Source organism: Mastacembelus armatus, chromosome 23 (assembly GCF_900324485.2).
Source record: "Mastacembelus armatus chromosome 23, fMasArm1.2, whole genome shotgun sequence".
Classification (NCBI taxonomy): Eukaryota; Metazoa; Chordata; class Actinopteri; order Synbranchiformes; family Mastacembelidae; genus Mastacembelus; species Mastacembelus armatus.
This window is the reverse complement of record NC_046655.1, coordinates 9947269-9967318: the sequence shown is the minus strand read 5'-3', so window position 1 is coordinate 9967318 and position 20050 is coordinate 9947269. Positions and strand designations below refer to the sequence as shown.

Below are 20050 nucleotides of genomic sequence, written 5' to 3'. Positions count from 1 at the left end.
GAGTTTTGAACTCAACCGGTTGTTTGCTTCCTGTCTGAAGTTTTAAGCAATATTTCTGACAGCCACACTAAATGTACAGTATGTGTAACAGACAGGACACAAAAATTTATGTTAGGGTGGAGAGACTGCCAACACCTTTCTGGTGTGTAAAAGTGTCTATGCCACTTTACTTTATGGAGTTCAGACAACTCTATAGGAACAAATCAGTATTTGAAAATCTCTTTTCTCTACATATAATGTGATTCCTCATTTGAGAACACAGAAAATGAAACAGGAAAATAGAAACATCCCAGTTATTTCCAAAAGACGTCTCGTCTCACAGATGGAAATAGTGCATAGTGTTATTTATTTATTTGCTGCCAGTTCCAGCTCTATTAGAACTAATTCTGTGTGTTTTGATATTTGAGTATATCTGGCAGCTATCCCAGAGCGGTCAGCTACACACTCAGATCAAAACTTACAGCATCCTCTAGCTTTTCTGTCTTTTCTGCCAAATTAGTGTATACTATTATGTGGATGTTACTTTGGATCTAAAGATTAAAATAATTCATGCTTGCTTTAAGTGATAAATTAGATAAACTAAATAAAGTAATCTTACTGACAGTAATTTGCACTTGTTCGGAAAAAACACTTTATATTCTTTTTACCACCAGTATCACCTCATTTCTAAAATAAATATATGGAAACAGCTGTGAGGCAAAGCATGTACTAATGGCACTACTCTGTGTGTGTGTGTGTGTGTGTGTGTGTGTGTGTGTGTAATGTATAAATCCTCAAAACCAAAGCATGCTTTAATTAATGGCGCTTGATGATCAGCAGGCAAAGGCAAACAGCAACTAAACGAGCTTGGCCCCCGTCAGGGAGGATAATTGCATTTCACCAACAGATTCATGTGGCAGACCCACACTGCCATTGCAGGGTACCGTTGATGAGGATGTTATGTTTTTTTTTTCAAGGTTTCACCGTTTTATGTTTGCAAATCTCCCATTTATTTCTCAAGGGAGACTTTTTGAAGCCTTTCTTTTATAATGTTTTTGTTTTGTTTTTGGATGTCAGCAGTGTTTGTGCACGACTGTGTGCATGCACATGCCTGGTATTACTCAGTGTGTGGGCAGGAACCTGTTTATAGGCTCATATTGCAGAGACTAGCATTCCCCTTGGGGACTAGATTCTGATCAAATAATAATAATAATAATCAAAAATTAGAAAATCTTCAGCTGTATTCTTCAAGGTTAGGGTTAGGTAAGTTGTTAGAGTGAGTCGCTGAGAAATTAAAGTCGATCAGTGTAAAGTGCGCACTAGGAATGCAAGCTTGTTATGTGTGTGTTTCTGATACTCATGAGAATAGGTGGATATGAAGGTGGTACCACAGCCTCTCCCTCTGTCTGTCACCGTGTCTCACACCCTTCTTTTCCTTCCAGTCTCCTTTTGTTTTCTCCTTCCTCTTGGTCTTTTTTAAAACTAATAACTACTGAATATATTGTAGTTTCCTAGGAATTTTAGACAAACATTCTATTATGGCCATCCTTTCCACCAGGTAAATGAAAGGTTGGAGCATCAGTGCTGTTCCCTATGTGAGATATTCATCTTGTAGCTTGCCTTTTATTTTTAGAGGAACATTATGGGCTCGCTGCCCTGTCATTATTCCTCAAGTAGCAGCAGCAGCAGCATCTTCTAACTCCTTTCTCCAAACCCTTTTTCTCTCTCTGTCTCTTGCACTCACTCTGTCTTTAATGGTGGACACAATATCACAAACACCTTTTAGTACAGCTGCTCTGCAGCATATATTAATTTGGTGAATCTGCTAATGTTAGGTCTCTCCCATCAAATTCAACTCTTTTGCAACAGTGCTTTTGGGAGTTCAGTTTCTTACTTACAACATCTATTATGTGTGTCACTGAATCTACATTTAGAATTTCTGTTATTACAGATCTGCATTTTTTTATCTCTCGCTTCTCTATCTAATGAGTGCCCTTTGATTCACACTCATCTATACAAAAACACACAAGGCAAGTGCACAAGGCTTTGTCTTTTCTATCTCAGTATCAGTTTTTATCCCTTTCATCATCCTCACTGGTCCTCTTATCATGTGCTCAGTGGCTGTCTGCTCTGTTCTTTCTTTCTCTGCCTGCCAGGAGATAGAGCGGAGATTGATAAGATTGCAGTGAAGTTGCGTTTGACACTACCACAACTTGTGATTCCTTGGGTTTGAACCTGAGATGAAATCTGTTGCCGGATAATGTCAGGTAGCCTTACCATTTATGGGTGCAAGCAAGCAGTGATTGTAGTAAAAAAGATTCTACAAACTTTTGTATAATTCAAAATAAAAAAGTTAATATTTCATCAAAATAATGAAGTGAAAATAATGTAACCCCAAATAAAACTTTTCAAGTTTTTTTTCTACTATGACATGAAATCTCTATATTTTTTCATTTGCTTCATTTTTTCCCATTGACTGGTATTTCCATTGAAATACACTGACATTCATGTGCTGACACTTCAGAGTTGTAAATTGAAGTAGAAAAGAAGTTTGAGTTACTTGTAGTATCTTCCATCCATCCAAGCACTAATACCTAGACTGCATTCTGCAATCCTCCTTTTTACTGTTACTGTCTTGATTTAAGGTTGTTAGACTATTTTTATTTTTTACCCAAAGACAAATCAATATATATAAGAGAATATTCTATGTTTTGTCATGTCACTGTGATGGTATTTTGATTTCACGATGATGTGGCTTGACTCCACCAAAATAGCATTATGGCGTTTCAGTGCAAGATGCTATTTAGGTTACTGATGAAGGACATGTATTCTTCTGTATATCTGTGTAAAACAAATACATGAATACTATCCAAGTTGAGACCATTCCTTATATAATACCCATCTTGCCACTGGAAAGGTCTAATGAGCAGAACACACAGAGGACCACCGTGTTTACAGGAAATGCTGTCAATTCCTTTTGATAATCTGTGCTGGTGTGATTCTTTTCTATACTGCCAAAGTGCCTAGTATATAGTGTAACCGTTCCATTCATGAAATGCAAAATTTCCATTCCCATCAAATGGTATATGATTTTACGTTTATGTGTGTGAGTGTGTGTGCGTGTGTGTGTGTTAGGGCTGTATGTGTAATGCTAAGACTTGCAAATGATCTAAGGACTATAGGGAAACATATTTTTGCAACCACTTGCATTTCCTTCCTAATTGTTCCTCTTCTGCCCATAAAACTCCTACTTGTGTGTGTGTGTGCTTGTGTCTGTATGTGTGTTAGGGAACTGCTTTAAAGAGAGAAAGAAGGTCCTTTTCTCTCTGCTAGCAGTGTCAGCAGGTGAGCTGCCCTATTGGGAGAAAAGAGAGAAATCGCCAAAGCATGCAAATTGCTACTCCAGGGGGAGAATCAATTAGGTGCATAGTGGCTGGAGCAGAAAAGCAAGGAGAGGGCAGAGAAGGGCAGGGGTCTGTGGAGAGAAATGGTGCAGAGCCATGCTGATCACCTCCTCTGAAACAATGCATTACTCCTCCTTCTCTGTCCCATCCGTTAATCCATGACCCTGTCCTACTGGCTGATACTCTGCACACCCTTTTAAATTCTCTGGTGTGCCTCAACCTCAGTCCGTTTTTGTGTTGCCCATTTCTTCGTCTTCTTCTTTTCTCTGTCCTTATCTGTGCCAGATAGATTTTATACATAGATCAAATTGTGTTTTCATATTCATGATGTATATCTGTCAATACCATGTCAAAGTGGCTTTGATTTAGCAATTTGTTGGTAATGTTTATTGTTGTTGTGCTGGTAGTCACAGGTGTTTGTCTCTTTCCCCTTTAGGTACATAATGTCCTCCATCTCAAGACAGGCTTAATCCTGATTGGCCAGCAGTACTGGACTGTGCCTCCTTCCCTCTCCTCACTCCCAGCATCAGCACAGCCATGACATCCCTCACCAGGACACGGACCTGCTTTTTTGTATGCTGCTTTCTGTTTAGTCTGACGTTTCCTGTGACATCACAAACAGTTGTACAAGCATCACAGGCTCACAGTGCCGGCTCCCAGGTAATCACAGCGTCCATTCAGCAGGAGGAGTATGCATCATTTCGTGCTGAGAACCCTGAATGGACATTCAACCATCTGGCTGTGGACTATCGCAATGGCAATGTTTATCTGGGAGCTGTCAATCGCATATACAAACTGTCCCCAGGCTTGGAGGTCCAAGTGTCCCATGAGACTGGCCCAGATGAAGACAACCGCAAGTGCTACCCACCACGCATTGTCCAGCCCTGTAGTGAGCCACTGACACTTACTAACAATGTCAACAAGATGCTTCTGATGGACTATCGGGAGAACCGGTTGCTGGCATGTGGCAGCCTTTACCAGGGCATCTGCAAACTCCTTCGTCTAGATGACCTCTTCAAACTAGGAGAGCCATTCCACAAGAAGGAGCACTACCTCTCTGGTGTCAATGAGAGTGGCTCTGTGTTTGGCGTCATTGTTTCATATGGCAATGCCTCTCCGGATATGCTGTTTGTGGCCACAGCAGTAGATGGCAAGCCAGAGTACTTCCCTACCATTTCTAGCCGCAAGTTAGCCAGAAACTCAGAGGAGGATGGCATGTTTGCCTATGTCTTCCATGATGAGTTTGTGGCCTCTATGATTAAGATCCCTTCAGACACCTTCACTGTCATCCCAGACTTTGACATATACTACATTTATGGCTTTGCCAGTGGGACCTTTGTCTACTTTCTAACTTTGCAGCCTGAAATGGGGGGTGGGCCAACTACTGGATCCTCCTCTGCTGGTCGGGAACAGGTCTACACTTCCAAAATAGTCCGCCTTTGTAAGGCAGACACTGCCTTCAACTCTTATGTAGAGGTCCCTATTGGATGCATTAGTGGCAACGTGGAGTATCGGTTACTCGAGGCAGCCTACCTGTCCAAAGCTGGTGCGATCCTGGCACGTTCACTAGATGTGGCACCTGATGATGATGTGCTGTTTGCTGTCTTCTCAAAAGGCCAGAAGAGACGTCCACGACAGGCCTCCCAGGACTCTGCACTCTGTGTTTTCTCCCTGCGGAAAATCAACGAGAAAATCAAGGAGAGGCTGCAGTCCTGCTACAAGGGTGAGGGCACGCTGGATCTGGCTTGGCTCAAAGTCAAAGATATTCCTTGCAGCAGTGCGGTGAGTAGTACTTTAATGAAGACACATTCTTTTTGCCATTTTTGTTAGTGTGGCAATTTAATGACAGCACTGGGGTAGATTGCAGTTTGAGATACACCTCAAAAATTCCAGATGTTAATATTGCAGTATAGAATAACAGGACTCAGGGCATGAGGGTCCGAGCATTTCAATGGCATATATAAATGAAAGTCAATAGTGTGTGAATGTGAAAAATGATTTGGCTGTACTAGTGCAACTGACTCTGAGTTCCTTTGAGTTCTCAGTTTGTAAGTATTGGGAGCATTTTATCAGTACTTGAAGAGAATAGTGAGTGAGAATAATGGATTGGAAAGTGTGGATGAAAGAAAGCTAGTCTCAGTTTATTTACCAGAGTTGTTATATAGCTTTGTTTTCTTATCTGCTTTGTTTTCTTCAGAAATTCTAACACACTAATTAAAGTATCCAAAGACCTCAGACCTTTAGAGTTTTATTACAGGCTCCCAGTGAAGAATGAGAGCCACTGTAGCCCTAGTGATGTATTTACAGCCGTACTATCCAGTTTATATTTTAATCTCATACTTTCTAGAGCAAAGTGAAAAATACAAATACAAATGAATGCAGTTAAATTTTTGTTGGTACTTGTTAGTGTATCTGTTCAGTTAAATGTATTCTTCTACAAATTATCATAGTTATTGTAACCTTTGTTTACTATACGGTTCTTGCAAAGAGACACTTGCCATTTCCAGATCGATTTTGGTACATATGAATTATTTTAATAACAGTTATTCAGCACACACAATATCCAGGTGGCAGCTTTTTGTTTCAAAATTTGTTAGCAATCTTCTACTTCCCGTGCACATTTTCCCACTGGTTATTATAATGAGCTAGTGTGCACGGTGGGAGGCCTTTATGAACACTTTTCCGATTTGGGTTCATGCTCCATCCCATTACGATGTGATGTTAACCATCGTCTGCCTCTTTTAATCCGCTCACCCTGTAAACAATGCAGCTGAATGCTCAACCAAATTACTATAATTCTATTCTCCATAATAGCATTACAAATTCAGTGATTCACTTCATTTGATTTCTCACTTTATGCACATAAAAAACAAGGTTAAATTGGGTGTTACATGTTTAGACCACCATCACAAGCAGCCAAGCTGTTTTCATGCATTTTTTTCCTTATGTCGTTAATAAAAGCTGCCAACCTTAAGAAATAAAAAATTACCTTGATCAGAGTGCAGTTGTTAGTTATCATGTTCCTCTCCATAGCAAGCATTGCTAAATGAACTATGTGTTCACTTGCCAATGTTGAGTTCAGAGAGGTGTAGATAATGGGCTAAAATAAGATGACACAGAAGAGGTTTTCTAAGCATATAAATCAATTAAAGATGTATTGTTGCACCTGAATGGCTTTGGTATAATATTCGTAATTGATGTATGATTTGTGCAACTGCATGTTCAGTATTTCTATGCTTTATAAAATCGTAGCCAAACGGCATTCAACTTCTTTGTATAGTTGCAGAACTCAATATAAACACTGGTGAACAAAAATGAAATTGTCATTCAGTAACTTTAATCATGAAAAACTATCATATTCACTAAGGCCAATAATTGTTACTATCAACAAGACTTACAAATAAGAATTTCTAAGGCTGGAAATACTTTAACAAGATGTTGATTGCTTGTTCATAGTCATATTTCAGAAATGTCATTTTGCTGCCTGGTCCATATGGTTCTGACCTTAGCCATGCACTATCTTGAGAAATTATGAGCCTCCCTCTCTTGTGTTTGGTTCTGGAATCACTCTGTTTATCTATTAATCCATCTCTGGCACGGCACACGTGCCAGGGCGCCTTTGTCTGGTGCTTGAGGACCTGATAAATCATGCCTGGGGTGGAGCTGTCAGCAGGGAGAGGAAGTGTGAGGGAGCACACAGGGGTTAGCGCTGAGGAATGATGCCATTTCAGCATGCGCCACAGTATCACCACCGTCACCGCATAAATTAGACCCTGCTGAACAAGTGACGGTGGACTCTGCAGGAGATAGATGAGTTCTGACACACATACACACACACACGCGTGCCACCACACTTGTATTATGGCTACTGCAGAGATGGAGGTAATGCTTTTTTAGTTTTTCATAAAGTAGAATAATGACCATAGATGAATTGTTATATAAATGTCTTATGAAGTGATCTATCAAAATGCAGATCAGATAATTCCAGGCTGCTTCAGAGTGGAGTTGCCCATAAACCTGGAGTCATATTAATATACTTATGTGGGCAAACAAAACTCATACCTCAGAGGTTGATGGTCTGTTGCTTGACCATTAGGAAATTAATAGATGGAAATGGCATATCTATTGACTTTTTTTTTTTTTTTACATTATAAGCATTATATTAAGTTGTGAGTACAAATAACATAACTTATCACATGCATGTGTCTGTGATGAGTGGTTGTCTTTCTAATATCCAATTTTTAATTTTTATGAATCGTTGCCTGTTAGCTTGAGATTAATTCCTTTGCCAATTTAAATGATGCATGACTGGGTGTGTAGTGTCTCTGATATCATCAAAAATGCAGTTTAAACTTGTGGTTCACATCTTCTCCACTCCGTGCTTCCCTCGGGTGTACAGTAGCAAGCCAACATAGATAGAGCGTAACACACACACACACACACACACACACACACACACACACACACACACACACACACACACACACACACCAAACGGGTTTACTTGGAACTGTGGTAGACAAGAGTGCAGAGTTCATGTTCTCCCTGTATCTGTGTTGGTTTTCTGTGTTGGTGCTTTGACATCCTCCCACAGTCCAAACACAGGCACGTTAGGTAATTGGTGAGTCTAAATTTCATGCAGGTGTTAATTTTTCTCTATGTGTCAGCTCTGTGATAGACTGGCATTCCCTCCAGGGAACCATGTGGAATTGGCTCCAGCCCCCCAACAACCTTTGATAGGAATTAGTGGTATAGATAATGATAATAAGAGACACTAAGGATATATTTTGCAAAGCTGTGTAAAACTAATTCATGTATAGGTCCTGTATGTGCACAGTGTATTTGTGTGTATTTTCAGATTAACCTATTAAATATTAACTAAAATGGACTTTAAAGTCACAGTGAAATTTTAAAATAATATATCAGGGGGGAAATTGCAGTGGCTATTTCTCTGGACCATATTAACATCGTATTTACTTTTACTCCCAGTATATTTTCCCAATTTCTGTTACTGGAGGCATTATCCTAGATGGCAGCTTTGCAAGATCTTGTTTATTATAAACTGCAGTAGTTAATGTCCACTTAGAACGAGAGAGCCAACAGCTTTTTCTTTGTGACATAAAATCACTTTATCAGTCCTTTTAAAATTATTTTTCAATTAAAAATTAAGGTAGACAAATTCCCAACAAGCCAAAGTGATTTTCAAAGCCTTTCCCTTTAAATATCAAAATAATTGACATGGACTAAATAAAAGACCATTAAAATAGTTTGAATAGTGGGAGGCATGTCACTGCTGGTTGTTGATGCTAGAGGGAACAGAGATGAGAGGGAGCCTTCTATTGAGGGTACTGTATGCCCCTTTATCTCGCCCTTTTCCTCGCTCAGTGTTTTCTTCTCTCACACCCTCTTCTCTGTTTCTGGCTTTTTTTACACTCTTTTTTTTCAGTCTTTCAAACATCATATTTTGAACTTGAAGTGTTTTTCCTCCAATTAGGGAGAGGATGAACAGCCTCCAGGCTCATTAAAGTAGCCCAGCTATATGGAGCAACATGAAAATACATATTTTTGATATAGATGAAACATATTCAAGCTCCAGACAGAGAGACTTTAATTGTACACACACTCCCCTCCCACCCCCCATTAGAGCATATACATGACCACAGTACTTTCTCACTATTATAGTCATCACTTTTTACTAAAATTAAAACATTGCATCACTTTGTATGAAATTATGAATGCTACAAAATATTTATGTGATTACATCCTCTTTTCTTTACAATATAGATGTAGATTTAGTGTAGTTAATGAAATCAATATTAATTTTGCTTACTCCACTATATGTTCTAGTACACCAACTTTAAGAGGTTTCCAGTTAGAGCAAGAGAGAAAGAAAGAGAAAGAAGTTGAGCGGACATGGAGTGTACAGAGAACACTGATGAGTGAGAAAGCAGTAGAGTGGATAGATGAAAAGAGAAAGAGCAGGGGGATGCCTCCTTTCTCCCCAAAAGGCTACGCTTGGCCGAACCACATAATGCGTGCTCAACAGTATAAGTCTGAAATAAGCCTGCATGCATAGATCATTGTGAAGTGGCATGTGACCTATAAAAAATCCTGCCTGTTCCCTCCATGTTCACTGTGTCAGCAGAAAAAAACTGAAAAAACAGAACAACAAAACAGTAGCATCGCAATAAATTTACTCTGCTCTTTCATCCTTGATTCATTGTTCAGTGCCTGTGCCACTCTTTTCTCCATTTGCCAGTTTTTCTCTTCATCTTGTTATAAAAATAGCTGCCACCATCCCATCTTCTCATTCTGTTATATTCCCTTACTTGTGTCCACCCTTTATTCCTGCTTATGATGTTTTCCATAAGCACATAGTGAAAGGCTGTCTCTCACCCCTCCTCTAAACATCAATGAGAAAATTACAAGGTCGACTGTAAGTCCCTGACAGGCCATGGCCATCCCCTCATTCCTTCCGCTAATGATCATTAATTACATGTCATTAACTAACATGCCACGGGCTATTCTTCCACATTTGTCATATGCTATCGATGTCACATTCTGAATTCACTCCAATTAATTAGATTATTCTACTCGGCTGCTGCTGTTTCTTTGAGTCTTTTTCTTGATCTTGGTCACAGTTTTCCTTTGTTTCATCCTTCTCTTCAAAGGAAGTGTTTAATAAGACATCCTCTGTCTTCCCTATTCTCATTTTTGTACTATTGACTTTTTTCTTTCTTCTATTTTGTTCCATGTTTGACCAGTCCTTAAACAGTGTTGTCTCCAGCACTGGCCATCTCCATCCCTCCTGCTTCTGATTGCTGAGCTTAATCAGTGGCTGCTGTTGCTGCTGCTGATGAGTCAGTCTGGGCCACATCCTCAGGAAGGGAAAGGCTAGTGGATTCATTAAGAACATCCAGACTGCCCCCCTCCCCACTTCACCCCACTCCATCCACATATCCGCTATCCTGTTTGCTGGCTGGCTCACTAATTAAATCTCCATACATGATACCACTTGCTAAAGGTCAGAATCCATCACAATATCATTATTCTGTGATTAAACAAGTGTCTCCTGCTTCCTTCACTAGACTCAGCTGGCTGCCCACCTCATGCAATCACTAACTGAATTTGGTGCTTTAATTTCTTCCCCTACTTTGTTTTTGTTTTCTTTCTGGCTTAAAATTCTTATGTGCTCTCCTTCTCTCTCTATTTTCACACTATCAAATTATTTCACTTCCCAGCAAACAGGACTCTGCAATATTTTAAAATTAATTTGGCAAAATATCCTGAGTTTCCAGTGTAATGCGTTGGCTACATCTAGCTACATGAAATACAATCCAATATGACAGTCCTTCCCATGAATCATATGTTTCTAAAGCTTAGCTTATTCATAGTTTTTCTTGATAAGATCCTGACCTGCTGTATCAAAGACTAGCTGTCATATACATTTAGTGGTGCACAACAGTTTGATCCAAATTATAGTGCAGTGGAAGTACAGTATAAAGGAGCTTGAAATTAAATGTTAAAGCATAATCACTTCAAAATTGAATTACACCACGTGTAAATGTCCATTGCAAGAACATTGTAACATCATTCTGCTGCTATTACAGCTTTCAGTATAATGCAGTACAATACAAGTGTAATAATAAAAGATAGTGTCAGTTATAATTCCAGAAACAAATAATGAAATATATTCCACTACTACACATTGAAGTGGAAAACATAAGCCTTTCTCTTCATGCTATAGAGTTAGCTTAGTCTTTAGCTTCTGGCTTGATTGGTGAATTTACTTTATTTTCCATCTTGTCTCTGCTCTGTCTCAGTGTTAGAACAAAATCATCATGTTTCATTAGTTCCTGATATGATTGTTTTCCCTAACCAGTATTTATTATTTGTTGTAACTGCTCAGCTAATGGTTAGCAGGTGCAAAGTATCTGCAAACATCAATGTACAAAATATCACAGGCTTCTCAAAGCCTGCCTCCCCAGGTTGTTTCAAACGCAGGAGTAATGCCTTTTTAGATTAACCAGTTTTCATAAAAATAATATTATTATATTTTTAGCCTTGAATTAATCATATAAATTTTCTAATCTGCTAGTAAAATAAGAAGAATATCTGAAATGAAGAATAAATAACTATTGTCATATATTTTAGATGCCTTTCAATGAGAGTGAACAAAGCATTCTCCTCTATATCTTGATATGTAGATGTAAGCAATGAATACAATTTTAGCAGATGCCTCACTTCAGAATGACCCACTGTTTTTCAGGAGTCGTGCAGCTAATGTTTTATTATAGTGAAATTGAATGTTGACATTATAGCTTACTATGAACACTGCAAACCCACTTAGTCATGCCATAATTCTGTAGTGCTGCCAATCATCCTGGCAGGTCAGTCATTTTGCACAGTAGGGCTGGAGGAAAAATACTGTCTAAGTGGGTGATTATACAACGACTAACCAATAGGATACGTTTTTCATTTTACTCCTCCAGTTTTTATAAGGGAAGTTTTCACATGTAATCATCAAAAACGCTTCAGTAAAACAGGCACATGAGAAACAACAAATATTGCAGGAGGACATTCATGTAATAAAGTGCAGAATCAGCATTGTAAAGTCATTGAAACTGTCACATGCAGTATAATAACTGCAATAAAAAAGAAGTGTAGAAGAACAAGAAAATTGACTCTTAGAATCCTTCAACAGTTGAGCAGTGACATGTAGCAAAATGTCGCAGTGGTTTTATGCGTGTCATTAACTTTGTGAACTTGCAGCCAATGGGATTGGGCCTCACAACAGTGCAAGACCTGATTAGGTGATATATCGGAGAGTGTCAGAGAGTGGATTTCTTTCAGTGCTCACTAATCGCATTGAGAAACTTACTCTCTTTTGCGTGTGCCCACTGTCTCTTCTCTTTCTCTCTACTAATCCCACTGCACAGTCCAGAAGAGAACTCTCTTTGTGCTGGTGCTGGCAGGCAGATAGAATCAAGGAGATAGATACGTCTGAGAGTGACCTGATTCTGCCTCTGTGCCTGGCCTCTGTCCAAATATAGACACTCTGCTCTCCTGTCCCTATGTCTTTAGAGAGGAACCCTCTGCCTTTGTCCTCTGTTGCTACACTGCGGGATGCTGGCTGAAATACCTACTAGACTTTGCAAGAATAGTGTTTCTAGTTTCAACACATTTGAATGGTTAGTCAAGCTGATTTTGCACACACAGATAATCATTTATATCATATCTGCAGTACCCAGGGATATAGTTTGAAGGCACTGTGACTCATTCACTGTTTTCTTCACTTTTACACTTTGTGTTTATAGAAAGTAATGAGAGATAAATAAGCTACTGAAAGTTTTCACGATTGATCTTTATTTTGGTGCATTGATAGCCAGCCATCGAAATAGGTTAACACCCCAAAAAAGTAGTGATTAAATGTGTGCAATAAAACTGCAGGAGTGGTTGATAGCACTTGTATGTTTTTTTTTTTTTTTAATGCAAACTAGAAAATTTTGTTGGGTTCTACAACAATTCATGACCTGTGTGCATCTCATGCTGTGTGCCTACAATCTCGTGAGAGAGATCCTTAGTAAAAGATAAGAGTGGTGAAAGAAACATCAAACAATGCTTGGACAACCTACAAAGACCACTGGTCATCTGAAGTTAAGACAAAAATATTTAAGAGATGAAGGGTGAAAATGCCTTGATGAGATGGGTTGAGAGGAAAAACATAAATGGTGCAAAATGTGATGGAAGCCATGACAGCAGTGTCTTACTGGATACAGTGATATTATTTGGTATTTTGAGTAGGGGCGTCTTTGGCATCACAACTACAAATGTCATGTTTTGGTGTTAGTGTAATGAAAATGTGTCTGCTTCCTGAAAGGGCTGACAGACAGAATATATTTCATTAGATTGCAAAATGCGAGACAAAGATGACAGCTATGATTGGCAACCAAATAATACAGCATGTGTTAGTTACAGGAGATAAAAACAGACACATACACAGATTTTCACACATACAAAAAAATCCTCATCTTACTCATGTGCCACTCTTTGCTTTTACAGACACACTCCTACATGCTGACATATGTAAAGTAAGTTTTAATGTTGAAAGCCACTTTTACTCTTTTTAAGGAAGCATTTAATCATGGAGGCACCAAATGCTATAAAATACTCAGTTTTGTTTTTGATAGGCCCTGTTAACCTTTGAACCCTGGAATGATGACTTTATAACTGATGAGAGCAGAGATTTCCTTCTATCACAAAAGCAAGTAACAGGAACAAATGCATAGAAAAACAACATTACCACTTTGGAAAAACATGGAATAAGTGGACACAGAAGGAGAGCAGTGTTGGCATATTAGTATGCCAGAGTTGATGACTGTGAAACTTTGTCTTAGATAGGGCAGGTTAGCATGAAGGGTAACAAACCAGTGATATTTCACTGTGATTTTACAGAGTGACCCTGGTTCTCATCAGAGCACCATTAGTCATCAGTTGTAGAATAGAGAGTGCTCTCTTGACAGCCGTTCATTCTGAAAAGGTCGGGGGGGAAAGCAGGAAGGGGGAGCGAAATAGGACAAAAGAAATTTGCCCACTTAAACATGTTTTTGGTGTACACCAATATTTTATTTGGCATCTCAACCCGCATTATTTATCATTTTTCTTACTCCTTTCCATCCTTTTCTCAACCCTCTAAACGTATGACATGATCTTCACCCGAATTCAGGTCATCTTTATCGATCAATCATATCACTTTATATAACCCCATGTTAAAGCCTAAAGCTTATTATGGCCTAGACCAGCCATGTTCCATTTGTCTAATGAAAGCAGCTTCTGTGGCTCAGTCTGAGGCTTCTGATGATGATGGCCTTTAGTGAAAGGTTGTGAGGAGTCACTTGGTGCTTGCAAGATTGATCGAGAGCCCAGGGGGTGCACTTCCAGGAAGAAAAATACAAAAAAACCAACAGACCCTCTTCCCCTCACAGCTTTTCACCTCTGACAGGTCAAACCACAAGGCAATTGTAGATTTGAAATGGTTTCATAGGTTTAAAGCAGAATGCACGTCAGGATCATACTGTTTGTTCACCTTTCCTTTCTTGAGTGCAAGACATTTTTCATAAGCTTGATTTTTCCCCCTCTTGCTCTGATTTATCTCACATGCTCCTTTTGTTAAACTTTAATTTCAGCTGACCTTGTCTTTGATTTCTGTTCCCCAGCATTCATGTCAGACCAGTGTTGGTCATAATGTACTGCAAAGGCTTTATTTGAACCTTCAAATTGATCCAGAGTACATTGCTGTTCATCATATCATTACAGTAGTATGTGGACTTCATACCTCACACGCAGTATCTAAGGACCAATAGTTTCTCTGGATTTTGAAATTCTCTTATCAAAACCTAAAAATCATTCTGCCCACAAAAGCTAGTTAATATCGACCTCACAGGATGTTGCCCAAAATATATAGTGGGAGTCCAAATATAAAATACACTCATATGTATATAAACACCTCGGAGCTGTGATGGTGTAGCACCTTTTTTTATTCACTCAGTTCACTTTGAATCATTTGACACTGAATATGTTGCAGCACTGGCAATTCTGCCGTTGCTGTTGCATTGGGTGGACAGTGGGGAATTGTGCCTGACAGAGCAGCCTCTGGCACGATTATAGAGCTTGAGCTGACTGCAGTCTTCTTCTATCTTCATCTCTGCCTTACTTGTTTCCACATTTGCCGTTTCTTGCATGTGAGCCAGCAGACGCGCACACACAAATGACACATTTATTCTTGCACTTCAATACACACATACTCAGACACAAAGTATTAATATTTTTGTTAACATTGAGCTCACTCTTTGCCCAAGCAGTGTCTTTCACCTTAAATTTGTATTTTAAAACTTTTGTAAGCCTAGTGTTCTTGAAGTAGCCTGAATCAGATTTATGTTGAACTAATCCCTCTTTTTCTTTTCCATTGTAGCTCCTTACCATTGACGATGACTTTTGTGGCCTTGACATGAATGCACCACTGGGCGTATCTGAGATGGTGCGTGGCAAGCCTCTCTTCTCAGATGCTGTTGACAAAATGACGTCTGTCATCGGCTATGTCTACAAGAACCATTCGCTGGTTTTCGTGGGCACAAAGAGCGGCCGAGTCAAAAAGGTGAGGAGGAGGAATATAAGTGGGTAGCAAATGACTGAGTTGATGGAGGTGGAGATTTGGTTTCTCCCTGCTAGAATGGGGAGAAAGGTCTGGGAATTGGGGACTGCTGGATTGGAGAAAGAATTTTAGTAGTAAAGCAGATAAACTTTCAGGCAAATCAGCTGAGTCAGCTGTATCTGCAGGAAGAAGAGGTGTGTGAGTGCATGAAAGAGAGGGAGAATGCAAAAAAGGAAGTGTGTACAGTATTTCACTGTGAAGAGAGTGTGTGTGTGTGCGTGTGTGTTTGTGTTTTTGAGGAGGGGGAAAGCCCCTGAGGGGGTTTTATTTCTAGAGCCAAGTCTGTCTCGTATCTTTCACCATCCTCCTCATCCTCTGCACCATATATCACACATACACACATATACACCCGATATCAGGAGTATCCGCTGTACTTTTCTCCACTTTGGACTATGAAATCCAAAGCCCCGTGGGCAGATTGTAGCACACATCAGCATGTTGCGGAACTTGCTAGACAGCACAGATCAGCATGTTGCCAACTCAATTAGACAAAGTTTTTTTTTAAATCTGTTTCTTGAAGCAAAATGAGGAATCAGAATAGGGTGAACTATATCATTTATTAAGTGACTTATGTAACTTATTATACTGTCAGTATAATATATATATATCAGTAAAAAAGTCTGGATCACATTTGTTTTACATTTTTGTATGCCAAAAACATTCACTGATTTTTGTTATCTATAGCATCTTTGACCACAACTGTCTTCCTTGCAAAATCTGTCTCACTCTGTGTGACAGTAAAGCCCTTGGCTAAATAAGATTTGTCCCCTCAGAGTTAAACAGCACTGGATAAGCTGGGTTTTGGCGTGTTGTGGCTTCAACCTTTAGACTACCCTCATGCTCCAGTGTCCACCCCCGTATGGCAACCCTTTTCTGCGCTAATGGGATGATGCACTGCTGCTAGGTGTGATAGAAGGTGGTAGCTCCTGTGCTTTTACCCTCCTTTATTCACGCTTCCACATACACATGTTTTAGGGCCATGACTGAGACTAATTCTAGGGTGGCAAGGCCAGTGAGCTTCATAGGCTCTGGGAAAACAGCATTATGCTGAGAGGAGAAAAAAGAGAAGGTTGGAGTGAGTTATTGAAGGAAGCAGGGGAGAATTCAGCTGGGAGGTAAAAATTGGGCAAAAGTGATATATATTCCTGAAATTCCTGTCTTAAATGAATGAAGATGATTTTAAAAAGTTGTGAATGGAAAGATGAAGAAACAGAGATGATAGAGTGGACAAAGTTTCACAAAGATGTGATCAAGGACAGAAGAAGTGACCAGGGTTGGCAAGTATTTCTACAGTCAGTCAGAAGTACAGATTTTTATGTTGTTTGTTTTTGTTGATTACTGTTTGTCGTAATGTTTTTGTTTCACTTAGGAGCAAAGTGGTTGAGGCAGTGGTTTTCCATGTTATATGATGCGATGATGAGAGCAAGCTGGGAAGAAGAAATGTTGTGGCTTTTAGTCTTAAAAGCATTACAAGCTGCTTTCAAGGTTTTCAGAGTATTCTTTTTGCTTCACAATGTTAGAAACAAATTCTGCTCCTGGTTGTTTTTCTGCTTTTCTTTTCATTGGCCTCTGTCCAGACATTCCTCTCAAAACCACATATTGGCACTCGAGAGAATTGTGTCTGCAGAATTGTAGCGTTATTGTCATTCAGAGTTGACATGAATGCGGAGTAGATTGTGCACATATGGTGCAAAACCCACAGACATATGCCATTTTTGACAAAAGGTGATCAATATCCTTAGTCAAAACAGGCAAACACATAGCCCCATTACAACCACATACTCCCCTCCCATGTACGTACTTCCCCTCCCCTGTCGTTAACTGTATACCATTAGATGACATCACAGGCAATAAAAAACAAGACAATAAAAGGTCTGAGCCTCAGTCCACCTCCTTCATCAGTGACTTTATAACCCCTCAGCTAATGGATGTTGATTTATATACACTCCTCCACCTTACTTGTTCCATCCCTCAACTCCCCTTTTTTCCGATCTTCTTGCACAAGCTCTCATGGATGCTTTGGTTTTTTTTCCCCACTGTTATTTATGATCTTGTGACTAACACGTCACCCTGAATAAATATAAGTATTACGGTAAAAGAGAGTGGTTGGACTTTAATGCAGTGCTGTTTGGGTGAGCTCTATGTTAGTGTTTACAGGCTCTCATTTATGACATCATGAAGTTGAACAGGGTAGGAAACTGAGTAAATTACAACTCAGTTGGCTTGTGAAATAGTTTTATGTAATGGGGGTTAGAGTAACATTTTGATAATTTAATGTGAGGCCTGTGGATTGGAGTATAGCAATGGTTGTTATTTCTGTACTGATGAGGACCATCTTTAACAAACTCTAGCACTTAGAGTTGTGTAACAACATTACAACACAGAAAGACTTTTGCAATTAAGCCCCATTACTGATGAGTATCTTCATGTAATTAACGCCCACAAAGAAAAGAAAGAATGCAGGTTATTAACCTTAACCCAAGAATCAACTCTCCTCTCAAGAAGATCTCTAAATAAGTAAGGACGAGCCAGCATTTTTTTCACTTTAGTGTCATGGTTTACCAATTCCAAGTTCATCTTTATGGTGATGGTAGTACGAGGCCACACACAGATTTTAACACATATACAGAAACCAATGCTTGCCTCAGATGTGTCAGATACTAAGTGGCTGTGTGGTGTAAAGACCATATTGACACAGTCTAAGCTGAATTTTATAACACCCTACTGTCAGCATAAATCAAGCAGTGCTGTTGAATCAGTACAGTTCTGTCCCATAGCTACAGTCATGCCTGGTCTTTACCCTCATACAGTGCTGAAAACCTGCACATCACACAGGGCTAGTATGATCTTCTTTTCTTCAGTGTTTTTATTTCCACTCCATTTCTGGCTCTCCTGAACTGATAGAATGTCCATCTCTGTGTACCCTCACCAACTCTTCCTCCTGTTATTTCTTTGCTTCCTATCCCTTTGTCCACCTCTGTTTGCCCTCTCCTCATAATTTCCCTCTCTCCCTCCCTCAATCTGCCTGTCCATGGCTGAGTGGAGATACCGTGAGAGCTCTTTGATAGCTACCTCCTGCCATCGAAAGTGAATGGACCATATGACTTCTGTCAGACTGTCTGTCGGTCAGTTTGTGTGTGTGTTGGTCTGTGGGTTAAGAAGGAGATGGAGATGTGATGGAGATAAAAGGCTGTGGCTGGGTAAGATTTAAACCCATTTACTACAGGTCAGTGCACAGCAGCAGGTCAAGGGGAAAACCTTAACCCCCCTGCAGGCTTTGGTTTAGTTTATGGTCATCTGGTCATTCTACACATTAGCATGAGCGGTACACATCTCTGTGGACACATGCTTGATATTCACTGAACATGACTGCATGTATTGAGATAAGCACACATGTATGCATAAATGAACACTTAACACCCACACACCAGCCTACATACACACTGTTGTGTAAAGGATGGGCAGGAACCTCCAGGGGCCAAGAATGGAGAGTTGGACTAGGAGAAGAGAGGGAGGTGAGGAGAGAAAAGAAAGGCAAGAGATGACATTGAGTGCCACATGCCAAGGTGCTAATGCATCTCTCCTCTTTCCATCCCAATGGGGGAGCATTGGCGCTCAATACAATGAGCAGCTAACCTTGAACTTGACACAGACACAAAAATGAGCAAGGCATGGCAAAGCAAAGATAGTGAGATTGAAGAAGCTAAGGATAAATGTGTGTTTTTTAGATATTAAAGGTAGTGTCTGCAAGAACAAGAAAAAGCAAGAACATGCATGTTTTCTGGAGTGATGGTACAAAGGGGGGTGGGGGAGGAAAAAAACATCTTGACCAGAGTCAGTATTTTGCCAAAGGCAGAGAGCAGGATGTTGAATTGTGACAATTTATTCACCTCAACAACTGCCACTACGATTTAATCAAACAGAGGACATGGAAGATAGGTCAGCTTCTTGAAAGGGACAAGAAAACCTTACAGGACTTGTGCAGATCAAGTGGGAAATCTGTCAATTAAGGTTGCCATGGGAGATGACATGAGTGAAAATCTCATGCTATATGGTTAATATTTGTCATTGGGAAGGGAAAGGTCAGACTCTCACTTCTGCCTCACCCTCTGTCAATTTCCCTGTTTCATTCCAGCCTATGCTCTGTTGAGTGTCCCATTACCCCTCTTTCTGGCTACAATAATCTATTTTCTTTTCACTGCCTGCTGACCTCCTGAAATCAAAAATAAACATAGTGTTTATGTTTGATTTAAATTTTCCTCTCACTTGTTTTGTCTGGAAATATCTCTGAATTGCCTCTCCCATGCCCTCTATGTACACCTCACATCTCTGTCTGAAATACTCAATTCTTTAGGCCATTTCTTTTTAAATAAAGATTTCCCTTGAAGATATCTGCATTATAGGCTCCAGCAGATCCCTGTGACCCTGGTTAAGGAATGAGCAGGTATAGATAATG

The 20050-nt window shown here is 39.7% G+C and overlaps 1 protein-coding gene across 1 annotated transcript in view; it reads left to right on the top strand.

The window, feature by feature from the left end:
- The window catches only part of plxna4 (plexin A4), a 205264-nt gene that overhangs the window by 19214 nt on the left and 166000 nt on the right, over positions 1 to 20050 (top strand). Inside the window, exons 2-3 of the mRNA XM_026326876.2 lie at positions 3820 to 5165; positions 15355 to 15537. Of these exons, the coding sequence (XP_026182661.1) occupies positions 3921 to 5165; positions 15355 to 15537 (1428 nt within the window). The 5' untranslated portion in view covers positions 3820 to 3920. The remainder of the gene's footprint in view (positions 1 to 3819; positions 5166 to 15354; positions 15538 to 20050) is intronic.